The sequence below is a fragment of the Wyeomyia smithii genome, chromosome 3, assembly GCF_029784165.1.
Source record: "Wyeomyia smithii strain HCP4-BCI-WySm-NY-G18 chromosome 3, ASM2978416v1, whole genome shotgun sequence".
NCBI classification, from domain to species: domain Eukaryota; kingdom Metazoa; phylum Arthropoda; class Insecta; order Diptera; family Culicidae; genus Wyeomyia; species Wyeomyia smithii.
This window is the reverse complement of record NC_073696.1, coordinates 174,374,458-174,390,107: the sequence shown is the minus strand read 5'-3', so window position 1 is coordinate 174,390,107 and position 15,650 is coordinate 174,374,458. Positions and strand designations below refer to the sequence as shown.

The 15,650-nt window shown below is 36.5% G+C and overlaps 1 protein-coding gene across 3 annotated transcripts in view; it reads left to right on the top strand.

Moving 5' to 3' along the window:
- LOC129727745 (periostin) overlaps window positions 1-15,650 on the top strand; it is a 35,386-nt gene that overhangs the window by 16,498 nt on the left and 3,238 nt on the right. For all 3 annotated transcript variants that reach the window (XM_055685872.1, XM_055685871.1, XM_055685873.1), the window contains exon 3: window positions 3,832-4,051. In XM_055685872.1, coding sequence (XP_055541847.1) covers window positions 3,832-4,051 — 220 coding nt within the window. The remainder of the gene's footprint in view (window positions 1-3,831; window positions 4,052-15,650) is intronic.

The window sequence follows — 15,650 nt, the reverse complement described above, 5'->3', positions numbered from 1 at the left end:
CGGCACCAGTTGGTCTATTGAAATGAGGTGTACCAAGCAGTGCAGGGTGCATCAAATTCATTAACGAAGTTTTATTTGGAATTTTGTCCAAAAGTTTTCTTCCATGTTCGTTCGCGTTCCTTGCAAGTATCTATTGGGAGGAGACATTCCGTGATCTTGATGCTGATTGCGCGGCATCTACTTTGTCTAGCATCCTGTTGTATGCCATCGATCAATTTGTGCCACGTAAACATTGCCGGAAGCCTGTAAAATCTGCCTGGTCTAATTCGCAATTAAGGTTACTGAAGAGAAGGAAAAGATCCGCACTCAGATTACATAGCAAAAACTGCACGGACCAAACCAAAGCTCGTTACTTCCACGCGAACATTGAATACAGAGAGCTGAGTGAACACTTGTACAGCTCTCATCTTAATCCACTTCAGGAACGCCTTAAGTGCAACCCAAAAAACTTCTGGTATCATGTTAACGAGCAAAGGAAAGAAACTGGATTGCCCTCGTGCATGGCCAATGGTACATACGAAGCGGATTCAATCCCTGGTGTTGCAAACCTCTTCTATTCTCAGTTTAGCAGCGTTTTTACTAGTGAGATCCTTAGCACCGGAGAAATCATGACCGCCGCTTCGCTAGTAATATACCTAGAACTTCTGCCCCCAACATACAAATGTCAATCACTAGTGATATGGTGACTAAGGCTGGAAAACAGCTCAAATCCTCTACAGGTTGCGGCCCAGACGGAATTCCTTCGTTAGTCTTGAAACGTTGCCTCGAACCTCTCGCAATACCGCTAACAACTGTATTCAATCTGTCTCTATCATCTGCTGTTTTTCCTACTTCTTGGTAAGATTCTGTTGTTTCTCCCGTTTCCAAAAAAGGATGCAAGCGAACGGTTTCACCCTATCGCGGTATAGCTGCTTTAAGTGCTACCTCTAATCTTTTTGAAATTATTGTTCTTGAAACATTATTCCAAAGGTACTCGCATTGCATTTCGCCGAAACAGCATGGCTTTATGCCTAAAAGGTCAACTACGACGAATTTAGCCACCTTCACGTCGTTTATCATACGAGAGATAGAAAATGGACATCAGAAAGACGCTATCTATACTGATCTCTCAGCAACTTTTGATAAGATGAACCACGAAATTGCACTGGCGAAGTTTGACCGAATATTCATCAACATTAACTTGCTAGCCCGGCCACGTTCTTACCTCATCGGCTAGAATATGTCGGTGAAGATCGGTGATCTTGTCTCATCGCCAATTGCTGTCTCGTCTGGAGTCCCTCAAGGATGCCATCTCGGCCCTTTCTTTTTCCTGCTACATGTAAAAGTTCAAGCTTTAATCATCCGATGTGTTCTCTCAAAATGCGCATTCATTGCTCTGAAATTAGCACAACAAATGTGTTGAAGCCATAACGCAACAGTTGTGCAATGAATACATTGGCAGAGATCGAAATATGTATATCAGAATATGTATGATCAGAATATTTATCATACACACAAAAATCGTCATGTTTTGCTAAACTTCGGTTTCGGGCGAACAGCCAGTTTTGGGGCGCTCAAAAAACAGTCGGTTACTTGTGCGAGCCGGCGCGTATAAAAGGCTCATGCTTCCCTCATCATCGTCAGAAACGAAACAGCCAATAGCAAGCCTTGTTGCAACAGGATTTACTGACGCTGGTGCCGGTATCGTGAAACTGAATGCGTATGAACAAAACCAGAATCATCGTTAAATGCAAAATGTTTTGAACAAACCTGATGTTTTAATTGTTATTGGTTCGATGATGTTTTTGAATGACCGGAATTATGAAAGTGAATCGATCAGTTAATATTTGCATTAATCTAGTCAGTACCAAAATCATCAATATTGATTACTGGTCGCACTGCTTCAACCCTTTATAAGGCAGTGGTAACTATATTGCCACCAACAAAATATATTATATGTGTATATAAAATATACACTTCAGTTTTTTCTAGGATTGCTAGAAGTGTACAATATTCATTTTGGGTTCATTATTATGTAAACAAACCGCGATTTTAAAAAGTCTTTAGGAAATTCATTTTTAATTTGGTGAAAATCCAACACCCCAAAAACTTCACCAGAAACTTTTTATTTAGGACCTACTGTGTTAAATTATGCAGCATTTTTGTTAAAATCATGGTGTATTGGACGACAAATTTCATATTCTTCCTATTTTTTTTCAGGATACCACAATAATTTTTTATTTCGATATCTCCCATGCAAAATAAATGAAGCCCTACTGGTACATTTTAATTACTATGATGTTCCATTTTTTATAATTACAAAAAAGCATGCTTACAAAGCAACTGCAAAAAATTGCTTCCATCGTTTTTGGGGTTAACGGGCAGTGGTAACTATATAACCACCAACGTTTATGCGGTTAACTGGCTATGGCAACTATATTGCCACCAACATTGTGCGGTTAACGGGCAGTGGCAACTATATTGCCACCAATGTTTTCGGGGTTAACGGGCAGTGGCAACTATATTGCCACCAATTTTTTCAATTGAATCAATAGTGAATTTTTAACAAATGTACAGATGTGTTGTTCCTTCTGTAAGGAATACGATTTACTGAAGTTTAGGTCGATTTCTTGTGTAGCTTCCACGGCCTCATAAAGGAATAACGATAGCAGCCTTCTGAAAAATGTTACCCACACCAGTACAAATCATCATTACGATACTAGCACCGGTTAACGTGTAATGATTTCGAGCTGTCTTATACATTGAAAATACGTTAGAGCATCAAATGTGTTATCAACAACACACATTCGCTGTACTGGTTTCGAAATTACACAGGAGATGCTCTAACTTTACACAATATTTATGTGGATCCGCACCATACAACTTTTGCCTGTATATGTGAACTATGTTCACAGCACTATCAAATGATTCAAGCTATCGTACGCTGACGACCTAAAGCTATACTTCGTCATAAAGAACCACACTGTCGCTTCCTTGCTACAACAGCAACTGGAGATGTTTGGAACTTGGTGCTGCATCAACCGGATGTCCCTGAACGTGTCTAAGTGCTCAGCAATCTCATTTGGCCATAAGCGTGCTCTATACCATCACAACTACTCGCTTTTTGGCACTGAGTTGGTGTGACGGTAAAGCTGCCGTATTTTTAAACAACCCTAGATCATTGGTGTGGTATATGGATATCGCTTTCTGGAGTCGTGGTGCAACTCGTTCCAACAATTTCTTTTAGCTTTGCGTAGCTCAGCGTTGTACATGATGAGCAACACTCTGTATGTATCCCTGTCGGGCAAAGGTTATTGGGCGTTTCGTTCCATCAAGGCAAATTGCGAGACATAAATCTCATCAGCTGTTCTCTGGTTAGCTGCATTAGCTCACTAAGGGGCCCTCATCAAGAACCAGTTAGTCTTCTTCGGGTTCCTAATTTTTTCCCTATGTGAAGGATTAGCTTAGATAACAAAATGATGTGTCGGTGATCTGTTGACTGTTGACTTTCTCGACAATGCTTGTGCTGCAGAAAATGAGGTCGAGAACCTCGTCTCTTATGTCGCTGGAAAAGGTGGGCCTCTTCCCTATGTTGCATATATTGATCTCATTGGAAGTAATATATTCAAGAACCCCTGTCGTCGTTGATATCCGAGCTGCCCCAAATCGTGTAGTGGGTGACCGCACAGCAGAAAAATTGTTTAGACTCAAGTTTATTTTGTTTGGTTTGGATTATTTTCTATGCATCCTGTAGGTAAAAACGACAAACAATATTGTACGACAATACATTTACTACATTTACATTGTACATTTCATATTTACTTCCATTGTACATTCCATATTTACTTCTAGAACCAGATGTTGAGGTGTTACCAACCAAATATGGCAACCCTGAGGAAAACAAACGTCATCCTGTTGGGGGAACGTATAAGCCGTCTGCATCCGATCCGAGCACATTGTTCCAACATCATTTCAATACACTCTTTAATGCACCGGAATCTAATTTCTTCTCTGGTGCATTTCCGGGTTTCGGATTCTTCGATTTAAACGTCAATAAGCCTTGGTGGAAGGGGTAAGTTCCGTTTTTAGTCATAGCATCAATATAGAGAAACCTAACTGTATTTTAGATACGACATCCATTATTAATTTGAAGACTTAAATCATTAATTTATTATAGTTTTGGTCACTCTGGTCACAACTAACCTTGATTGCAACTGGTGAAAAATAAAGTGACAGTAACATTGCTTTTTATAGTATTGCACGGTCGGAAATGAAGTGTGCTATGAACAGTTTGCAATTTGCGCTGATACTTTCATTTATTTTATGCATTTTGTTGAATTGTGCCTGTAATTAGAAGTGCAATTTGTGCTTTATTACCCAGTAAAGACCCGGGACGGAACTTGTTTTTTGAAAATGCTCGTTCTCAGCACTGGAACGGCCGAATTGGGAAAGCTAGGAATTTTGTTCGAGAGGAATAGAAGCTCTAAGTTTTGGTAAAGGTGCCACCCCTCTGGACTCCTCCCCATTTTGGGGAAAACACTGGGAATTTTCATACGTATCAATTGCTCCATGTATTAGATCATGTCAGGTGGATGAAATATGGTATGTAAGAGTGAATTTTGGAGTTTCTAAATTATTTCAGTACAAAATCACAAAACTACGTATTTTTATAAAAATTCAAACAACAAAACCGTTCTTCAAATTTTAAGCTCTACATTTTTGCGGTCAGGTCTCCTGAATCCATACGCGATGAAATATTTATTTTGCATGCAAATATTTTGAGAAAAACCAGTTTAAATTCACCAAAGTACATATTGTCATGGAAACCTGATTTTCTCAGTCTCTCACGGTAGGTTTCAACTCAGCTCTTCAATTTTCAAGGTCTATATTTTTAGAGTAACGTCTTCTGAATCCAAAGATGGTGAAAGATTTTATAAATATTTCATCGCGTATTGATTCAGGAAATAGTAAAAAACGATTAATCAATGCATTTTTAAAGTTATAACAGTGAAATACATTACTCGGTAATATCATGTACCTTGCATACTTTTGCATCATTATTTATGAACAATTATAATAGCTAAATTATTACTCTCCAGCATCACTGCTTTACAGTGAAAAGTAACCTCGTTGTATTTTCTACGTGACGATTGCGTTATCGGATTCAGCCAATGAGCAGCCGGTTTAAATTGGTTGAATGTAACGGTGACCAGCTGTCACGTCTTGTCTTAGAACTATGTCATTTCCATGAAGCCTGCGCTAATATATGACAGGTCTTAAACGACCCAATCTGACCAAAAAGTCCAAAAATCAAATATCACTACAACCATCTAACTAAAAATAACTTAAAGTGTTTTTTTCTATGCCCTATCGTTCAAACAACAAAATATCGAAAACTCAGCCAAAAAATATAATCGGGTTTGAAAACATTGATTTCCCAAAAAACTAGGGAACTATGAGCCGTTCATATGAGTCGGTTTGCAACGGTGAGCGAGCGGTTCAGAGCTTTTTTTCCATAAGAGTTCTAAGCAATTAAATTGGTATTTAAAAAAAAAAACAATTGAAAAAATCTGAGATGACCGTTAATATTTGAAATCAGTTTTTGTTTTTAAAATCGATTCTGTGAGACCTTTTGCAGTATTTTGAAATCAACATTCAGAAGATTTTCAAAAAGTCACCCGTTGACAACTTTTCTATACAGTCTTCCCAGTATTATGGGCCAACCAATATTATGGGCCAGTCTACACTTTGTATTGGTTTTTAGCATATTTCAATAATTTTTAATAGTCAAATTTAAGTTGAGTGAACGTAAACAACGTTCACCAAACCTAAATTTGACTATTAAATGTTATTGACATACGTTAGAAACTAATACAAAGTCCATTGGCCCATAATAGTGGTTGGCCCATAATACTGGGATGACTGTATTGCTTGTCAATATTTGTATATATCGATTTATAAAAAAGTTTATAAAAGCTTAGCCAAATGATATTTACCTAGAAATTTAAAAAAAATGAAGTATGCCAAGTTGCTTAGTTTAGTATGGCTCACACACTCGTAAAGTTCAATAGAATTCTGAGTCGGTTGGTCGGTCGAGTTGGAGCGAAATCCGTCGTTTACCCATTCCCGGGGAGAGTAATTAAATTTTACCTCGAAAAATGACCTTCAAACTCTTATTACTCAGCAACTACATGTACAATTGACACAAACCCTAAATTTTTTTCGCAGATCGATCTGTTCTCTAACCTTATTGAATAGTTTCATCAAAATATCAAGTATAATTGTCCAGCTGTAAACCAAGTTTAGACATAAAGTGATGCCATACGGCATTACCCGCCGGGAATAGGTTAATATGTTCAGTTTTAATTTGTCCTACGTCACCAAGAAAACTAATAATTGGGGTTTTAATTGTATCACTAACAGGCAAAACCGATTTTAAACTACTTTTTTAAGAAATATAAGTGAAAGTATTATTTTTGAATCATAACAATATTGAATTAAATGTATTTATGAGAAAGACACAACTCGATTGTATAACAAAAAATTGCTCACTGCCAACGAAATTAAATAAGGTTTTTATTTTATCCGGAAGGGGTGAACTTGAAATGTGCAGATAAAGAAGATCTCACAGTAAATCAGTAAAACCAACTCTCCAAGAGCTCTTTATATAAAATGTTCTCACGATCTTTTTGTTTTGAAGTTCGTTTCAATTACGTATTCACGGTTACTGAAGGTACAAAGCTATCCTAAGGGCATTTGGTTAAGGTACAACTGAAGTGAAGGTTAATTGATGCTATGCTTGTGCCTAAGACAATTTTTGTTGGATTACCGAAGAGCAGTTAATTACGTTGAGTTTATTGTCGATCGAATAGATATTAATTTGATCATGTTGCAGACTCAGAAGCTGACTGATGGCAGTTAATATTTGTTGGTGATATCTCTGACAAGCCTTCTCATGTTCATTGGGTTTTACTAATTTTCGTTTTTTTATTGCTGCAGACTAACATTTACAATCATTTAGCTATTGAAAAAAAAAAAAAAAACGTAACATATGAGTATTGACAAAACTTTTTTGAACTTTCAAACGTTTAGAATTTATTAGAAAATTGTTTTTAATTGCATGTTGTGTGTTTTGGAGTTGATAGACCACGCAATTTCTATTTTTAAATTATTAGACAATCGAACTTTAACCAATATTGATATTGATACGAATTATTTGATGAATGATTTTGGAAACGTTTGATTTTTTGAATTTAATTAGACTGAAATGTTTAAAACTGAAATGGTGTAGCTACTTTCAAACACATTATCTTTCTTTATTTTTTACGCGCAAGCCAATATTTTGTAGAGATGTACATCATTTCAGCAAACCAGATTTCAAAGCTTGCATAAAAATTTTCATTATTGTTTTGTTTTCTTCTCAGCGTTATACATTTTTTTTCTTCTTGGTTAACTTCGATAATCTTGGGCATAGCATAGCATATCATAGCATATTTGATCGCCCGTGTGTTGCCCGCGATTGGCTAACTTCGATAATCTTGGACATGAAAACTATTCAAAAGTTGTGTCGGCCTAATATGCTGTTTCATTTAATATTTGCATTCATTTTATTCGATATTGAACGTTTCAACTAAGTGTTTGATTGAAATATCTCCAATGATGATCAACTAGACAACACATGAGAGGAAATTTCGTTAGTACATAATCGAAGAAATAAAGTTACGTCCATTTCGATCAAAAGTCAATTATATTATGCAGATGCGTCTCATTTTATATTAAAGCATTGCCAATACATAAAGTAAGTAATCTGTCAACAGTGCGTCTTGAGCTGCCCGACAGATCAGACGTATTTTCGGTTGCTTGTGGACTGGTCTTTGACTGCCTATAGCTTCAAAGTTTGTGTTTTGTCAGTGTGTCTTTTAAAGATTACCTGGAAGTTAACTTACATCAGTCTTTCTCGAGACTACCTATTTCTTTCTTTCTCAATACTTGCAATTTGATATTATTTTTGAACTTTTTTCGTATCACCTGAAATGACAGGACGAAAAAAGAAACCACGCATCGCTACGGGGAGGAAACGAGAGGCATCTCTTTCTGAAACTAGCTTATACAGTGAAAATTTATATGATATTCTGCCTGAGCAAGAAGCCAGCGAAAATGAAATGTTCGAAAGTAAAACTATTCAAAGTGAAATTTCTGTAAAAAAGGAGAAAGTTCCACCTATTGTGGTAACTATTGCTTCTGAATTCAATATTTTTAAAAGAGAACTTTCTACGTTTCTCTCCGACGTCAAAGTTACTTATCAAATTGGCCGAAGAGGCGTATGCCGTTTACTGGCCCAAACATTGAAAGATTGGAATCGTCTTATTCAGTATTTAACTGAAAAGATGTATAAATTTTTTACATATGATACGAAGAGCGCCAAGCCGTTCAAGGTCGTATTGAAAGGTCTCACCAACGATCAAACCGTTGATGAGATCAAAATTACTTGGTATAGCCCCTACCCAAGTAATTCTGATGAAACAAAAATCACGAGGCGAAAACAGTCAGCGAACTGGAATTTCCCTTGTAAATTATTTAATTCATTTTAACCGCAGTGAGGTTAATAACTTAAAATTTTTTGAAAAAGCACATGCTTTATATAACGTGCGTGTAAAATGGGAATTATATCGAAAATTTGGCGGAGGTGAAAAGCATATCACCCAATGCCGTGTTTGCCAACGTTATGGCCATGGTTCAAAGTTTTGTAACATGGACCAAAAATGCCTCATTTGTGGAAACTCTTTTCACAATAAGGACACATGTCCTGTGAAAGAGAGTAAAAATTTTCGCTGTGCGAATTGTAACGGCAACCATATGTCGAATTTTTATCAATGCCCAGCCCGTTTAGCAATTGTTAAGGCAAGGTAAACAAAATTCAAAACAAACTTCAAAACAAAATTCTCCAAGCGTACCAGTGACGCATAGTTTACCTACTCCTTTGCATACCCGTTTAACTTATGCACAGGTTACAGGTAGTTCGAACATTATACCGCCTAGTGTTGGTAGTTCGAAAATGACCGTTAATATGGGTAAGCAAAACACGCTAGAAAATAATTGTACACCTGTTACTCCAGCTAATATTGCTGCCGAAAATATTTTTTCTAATGTCAACTGCCTGGGGCCTATTACGGCAGGTAAACTTTCTTTTTTGCAACAGGCAATGTTCGATCTTATGAACGCCATGTTGCAGGCAAAATCAATGTTTGAAGCCATTCAAATAGGCACAAATTTTACTATTAAAATTGTTTCTAATTTAAAATTTAGCAATGATTTTAAATAAAACAATTAAAATATTAAATTGGAATGCTCGCTCATTGAAGGCCAATGAGAATGAGCTTTTTAATTTTTTAACAGTAAATAATGTGCATATTGCAATTATTACTGAAACATTTTTGAAACCTAACATAAAATTAAAATATGATCCCAATTACGTGGTTCATAGATATGATAGGATTCAGGGTTCCGGCGGTGGAGTTGCAATTATTATTCATCGCCGAATCAAACATCGTGCTCTTCCCCATCTTGAGACGAAAGTTATTGAAACTTTGGGAATTGAAGTTCAAACTGAACTTGGGATTTTATTTATTGCCGCAGCATATTTACCATTTCAATGCACACGCGAGCACAAAAATTATTTTAAAGGTGATTTACAAAAACTCACCAGAAATCGTTCGACATTTTTTATAATCCGCGATTTTCACGCTAAACATCGTTCATGGAATAATTCTCAAAGTAATTCCAATGGCAAAATTTTATTCAATGATTGTTCTTCAGGATACTATTCTATTTTGTCTCCGAATAGTCCTACATGCTTTTCTTCTGTGAGAAACCCTTCAACAATTGATTTGGTGCTAACAGATCAAAGTCATGTATGTAGTGATTTGATCACACATGCTGACTTTGATTCTGACCATCTTCCAATAACTTTTTCTTTATCACATGAATCAGATTTAAACCCTATGAGCTCTGTTTTTAATTATGACAAGGCTAATTGGGAAAGATACAAAACTCATATTGAGAGAAATTTCAATAACGAGCTTGATTTGCAAAACGAAGTGAATATTGATTCCGCTTTGGAAGCATTAAAATGTGCAATTGTTGATGCCAGGAATTATTCTGTTCCAAAGGCTCAAGTGAAATTTAATTCACCAATAATTGACGAAAATCTTCAACTTCTAATTCGTTTGAAAAATGTGCGCAGACGTCAATATCAACGTTCTCGTGACCCTGTTTTTAAAACTATTTATAAAGATTTACAGAAAGAGATTAAACATAGATTTACTCTTCTGAGAAATCAAAATTTTGAGACTAAAGTTGAAAAATTGAAACCATATTCAAAACCTTTTTGGAAGCTGTCGAAGATTCTTAAGAAACCTTCAAAGCCTATTCCAGTTTTAATAGATAGTGAACGTTTTTCTTGTATCCAATGAACAAAAGGCTCAAAGACTTGCTCAGCAGTTTGAGAGTGTTCATAACTCAAATTTGAATTTTGTGAGTCCAATTGAAAATGAAGTCACACGTCAATTTGATTTGATTTCTTCCCAGAATTTTTTACCTGAAGAAATAATTGAAACTAACTTGAATGAGATTAAATCAATTATTAAAAATTTCAAAAATATGAAAGCACCTGGTGACGATGGAATCTTTAATATACTAATCAAACATCTCCCTGAGAGCACAATGGAATTTTTAGTGAAAATTTTCAATTGCTGCTTCAAAATTGCATATTTTCCCAAATTATGGAAAAATGCAAAAATTACTCCAATTTTAAAACCGGATAAGAACCCAGCTGAAGTTTAAAGTTATCGACCAATCAGTTTGCTTTCTTCAATAAGTAAACTGTTTGAGAGAATTATTCTTAACAGAATGATGTCACACATCAACGAAAATTCAATTTTTGCAAATGAACAGTTTGGATTTCGCCATGGGCATTCCACAACTCATCAATCGCTCAGAGTTACTAATATGATACGAGCTAACAAATCTGAAGGTTATTCCACTGGAGCTGCTCTTTTAGACATAGAAAAAGCATTCGACAGTGTTTGGCATAAAGGTTTGATTGCGAAATTGCAAACTTTTAATTTTCCAATTTTCCTAATCAAAATTTTAAAAAATTATCTTACTGATCGAACTCTGCAGGTTGTCTATCAGAATTCAAAATCTGATAGATTTCCTGTCAGAGCAGGTGTACCTCAAGGTTTAGTCTTGGGTCCAGTCCTGTACAACATATTCACTTCAGATCTTCCTGATTTGCCTCCAGGATGCACAAAGTCATTGTTCTGCGATGACACAAGCATTTCCGTAAAAGGAAAAAGTCTTCGTGTCATATGCAGTCGATTGCAGAAAAGTTTAGATATTTTTTCTTCCTACTTGCAAAAGTGGAAAATCTCTCCCAATGCTTCTAAAACTCAAATGATAATTTTTCCGCATAAGCCTAGGGCTTCTTTCCTCAAGCCAAACAATAATCACGTTGTCAAGATGAATGGGGTTATTTTAAGTTGGTCTGACAAGGTCAAGTACTTGGGACTAATTTATGATAAAAAACTTATTTTCAAAGAGCACATTGAGAGTATACAAGCCAAGTGCATCAAATCTACGAGATGTTTATATCCTCTCATTAACAGGAATTCTAAACTTTGTTTAAAGAACAAACTTTTGATTTACAAACAAATTTTTAGACCAGCAATGCTTTATGCTGTACCGATCTGGTCAAGTTGCTGTTCAACAAGGAAGAAAACGCTCCAAAGGATTCAGAATAAAATTCTGAAAATGATTTTGAAGCGTCCTCCTTGGTTTGGTACACTCGAATTACATAGACTTACTGATGTTGAACCATTAGAAGCAATGTCAAAAAAAATTATTAACAATTTTCGACAAAAATCGTTGCAATCCTCAATTGCTACGATAAGCTCTCTTTATAGCCAATAAGTTAGCAATTAAGTTAGTTGTAAGTTTACTTCCCCTTTTCTGACAAGTAGGTTTAAATCCCTACGAATGATAAGTCCTAATTGCGAAAGCAAACAAATCCTAACAATTAAAATTACAAATTTCTAACAGTGTTGAGAAGTCACCATTTGTGATTGGACACACATACTCATTATTTACTAATATTTATCATAAATACTTAAGCTACTAACAAATCATTTCTGGATGCTGAGACGTTAAAACGTTATAAATAATAATATATATTAAAAGAATGGATATCTTTTATTTAATCGCTGTCATTTCATACATATTCGAATCAACCCTTTGTTTGCTGCACTACCAAGACAATCATTTAATTGAGCGAATTGGTAAAATTTTCCTATCTAAGCAAAAAGCAAACTTTACGAAACTATCTGAAATTGGAGCCCAGAACGATTCAACCGAAAATTTTAAATTTGAAAATTGTTTGACATTTAATCGATAAAACTCATGCTAGGTTAGTTCCAGCCCAGCATATAACTTCATGTATTTGAAAAAAAAAAAAAAAACGTTTGGTTCAATAACTCAATATAGCAAGAGCTCAATCACACGTTTTTCGGTAGTTGTTATCAAGGTTTGGGCGAGTGACAGGAAAATATCTTAACTTTTTCAGTTGTGATTTAGAGCATTTCTAATAGTTTTGTTATTTTTCACGATAGCGACAAGTTTGTTTCTTTCTCTGTGTGCGAGAAACAAAATCAAAACCGCGCACCGAGAAACAAAAACGAAAATTTAATGAATGCTCATTGAGAAAACTTGCAACTCTTTTTACCAATAATTTATGATACTCAAAAGAACCCGTTTTGATCTAAATCAAATTTCTAGTAAATAAGTGTTGATCATTCATAGGTAGTAATTTTTCCTCGATGAATAAAGACTGGCTGAAGAAGTTAAAATCGCTGCTGTAAAATCAAATTCACAACTGTGTTCGTTGAGCGGGGGCCTAGTGTGGTTGGTAACGTCTCCGTCAACCACGCTCGACGCCTGGGTTCGAATCCCACCGCCGACATAGGTGTCGATGGTTGTGAGGTGGCGTGATCCACTCACAACCAACCCAACTGGTCTAGATTCAATCCTAGCCGACACCGGGAGATTTTCTGAGGCGAAAAATCTCTGGGATCACGCCTTCCATCGCATGAGGAAGTAAAGCCGTTGGCGCCGGTCCGTTAATAAACGGGTCGTGAGTTAGGGTCCTGGGTGTGGAGTTGCCTCCCTGGGCGTCGGTGATTGGCCACAACAGTGGCGGAACTAGACCGACGGAAAATAAACGAGAATTAAAAAAAAAACTGTGTTCGTTAAGACGTTTTAATATTTTCAATGACAATAATAATCTTCGATAAACTCCCGCTATAGTTATTCACACACATGCTATAACTATCTAAACACGCGTTAAAACTATTCATACACACGCTGTAGCTATAGCTATCCATACACACGCTATTCCTTTCCATACATTCGATACAACTATCTATACACACGCATAAGCTATCCAACCATGTGCTATTACTATCCATACATACGCTATAACTAATCATTACACACGCAGCAGCTATCCACACACAAGCTATAACTATCCGTACACACGCTGAAGATATACACGTAATAGCCATAATATGCTACACATGCTAGTGTCTTACACACGCTATAGCTAGCCATACACACGCAACAGCGCCATCCCTATCATCGCAAATGTCATAGCAATACAGATGCACATACGCTATATGTGCACACTGCACACACACTAAATGGCGGTAGCTTTCCTAGTGGCGGTGCTGGCTCGTGCAGTTTCTGGCTGTTTTCACCCAACTCAGATCGAAGGAGAACCGAACTGAATGAAGAAATGCAGCTTCCCACTACCTCCGCCGTTGCTGCCTGATACCACCGCTCTGGTTCTGCTGCAGCTCAGTTTGGCCGCTGGAATCAGCCACCGCTGCTGATTATACAAGACTGGTCTGGTGGCCTTTCACTTGTTAACTGATGACTGCTATGAGACGACACAGGCTATTATATAGCCCAAAGCAAAAATCCATCCGCGAGCAAACAAGAAGCGAGCTTGTGATTGGTTGAATGTGCACGACTTTTAACACTTTTTTTAACTAGTTTAGTATCGAAAACATATTTAAATTATTATATGTCAATCTTGCGCAATATTTCCCCTATCAATCAAGCCATTGGTGTTTAGAATCTGTTCAGTGGTAATGATAAAAGAAGCATTTTAAAACGGTGTTGAAACACCTGTTGCAGCTACCGAAAGCGAGCTCGTTATTGGTTGAAAGCTGTGAGACTGTTTACAAAGTCAGATCGGTTGTATCCGTTAGTGTCGACTGTGCTTGTGAAGAGAGGTGGTGATTGGTTGCTCGGTATGATTTAGACAATCGATGTGATTTATCAATTTTTCAATAGTGTATCTCGAACAATAGGTTATTTTTGTTACATAAATTCAACCGTAAAAGAATTTCTGATCGGTTGATGCCAAAACCTCGAAATTCTGAAAAGAAATGACTGATGTATAAGCGCTCAAAACCTGACCACTTTTCCCCGGTTGAATTACTAGATTTTCAAATTCAGGTGCCTAACTTCGATATAGACGTTAGTCCAACGTCAAAAAAAGTAATCTGTCAAAAGTGCTATAGCATCAGCCGGTGGCCTTAAAATGACCACGTTTCAAAATTACTTGTTACTCTTATCTAGTGGCAACAAGGACAGCCTCGTGTGGTCATCTATGATGTACAATCTAAATTCATTATCACCGCACGCTCACTTTTATTTTTGTGCAGCTCCCTCTTGTTTCTCAATCGACAATTCTACGTTTTTGTTTGACTAGTTACCAATCGCCGTTAAAAAGTTGAAAATTTGCGGGTGGAAATACACGAAATATAAACAAATTTCGCGGCAAAGTTTTCTTCAAAAAATACTGAATCAAGTAATGTTTGTGTTAAAAACAAGCAACAATTATTTTATCAAATAAATGTACCGCAAATTACCCGTGCGAATTATGTTTTTTTGCATTACATTTGTGAAAAAAGTGGAAAAAAGTTGCTCTGAAGCTCAAAATAGTTGTCCTAAAATGATTAAAGACTTTTAACCATTCCTGTGAATTTTAGAGCCAGTTCGCCGGGTTCTTCGCTTTTACGTTGGCTTACGGGCAAATTATTTCAAGTCTCTGAAACAGTTATCTTTGCTAGGGGCACTCAAATTCACAGACATAGTTAAAAAGCTATATTTTTTCATTTTCTCCATTTTGAGCTCTGAGGTAAAACCTGTGTTTACATTGATCAAAAGTACATGTGCTGTCGAATTATCTTTAGTCAGAAATAAATATAGTTACTTGCTCGGTGCAATGAGCGCAATGCCTCCCAGCTGGTCTCGAGGTACGATGCTGACCTAACAAGCCAGTCGTCGTATGTTCGAGTTCCGGCTCGGAAGAGACTGTTAGTGTCAGTAGAATCGTAGCGCTAGCCTTTGTATAATAAAACAGGTTTTGCTTTGCTAATGAGCGAAGAGACCGATAATTGAAATATCTATATTAAATGTTAAATTAAAATAACTGTTAAAATAAAATGTTTTAAGTTAATAAATATGTTTTTACTATGCTTTCAAAAAAGGAGAGAATCTTTTCACGTGCCACCTATTCTATCTAAATTCAGTTTCAGCAGAGTAAATGA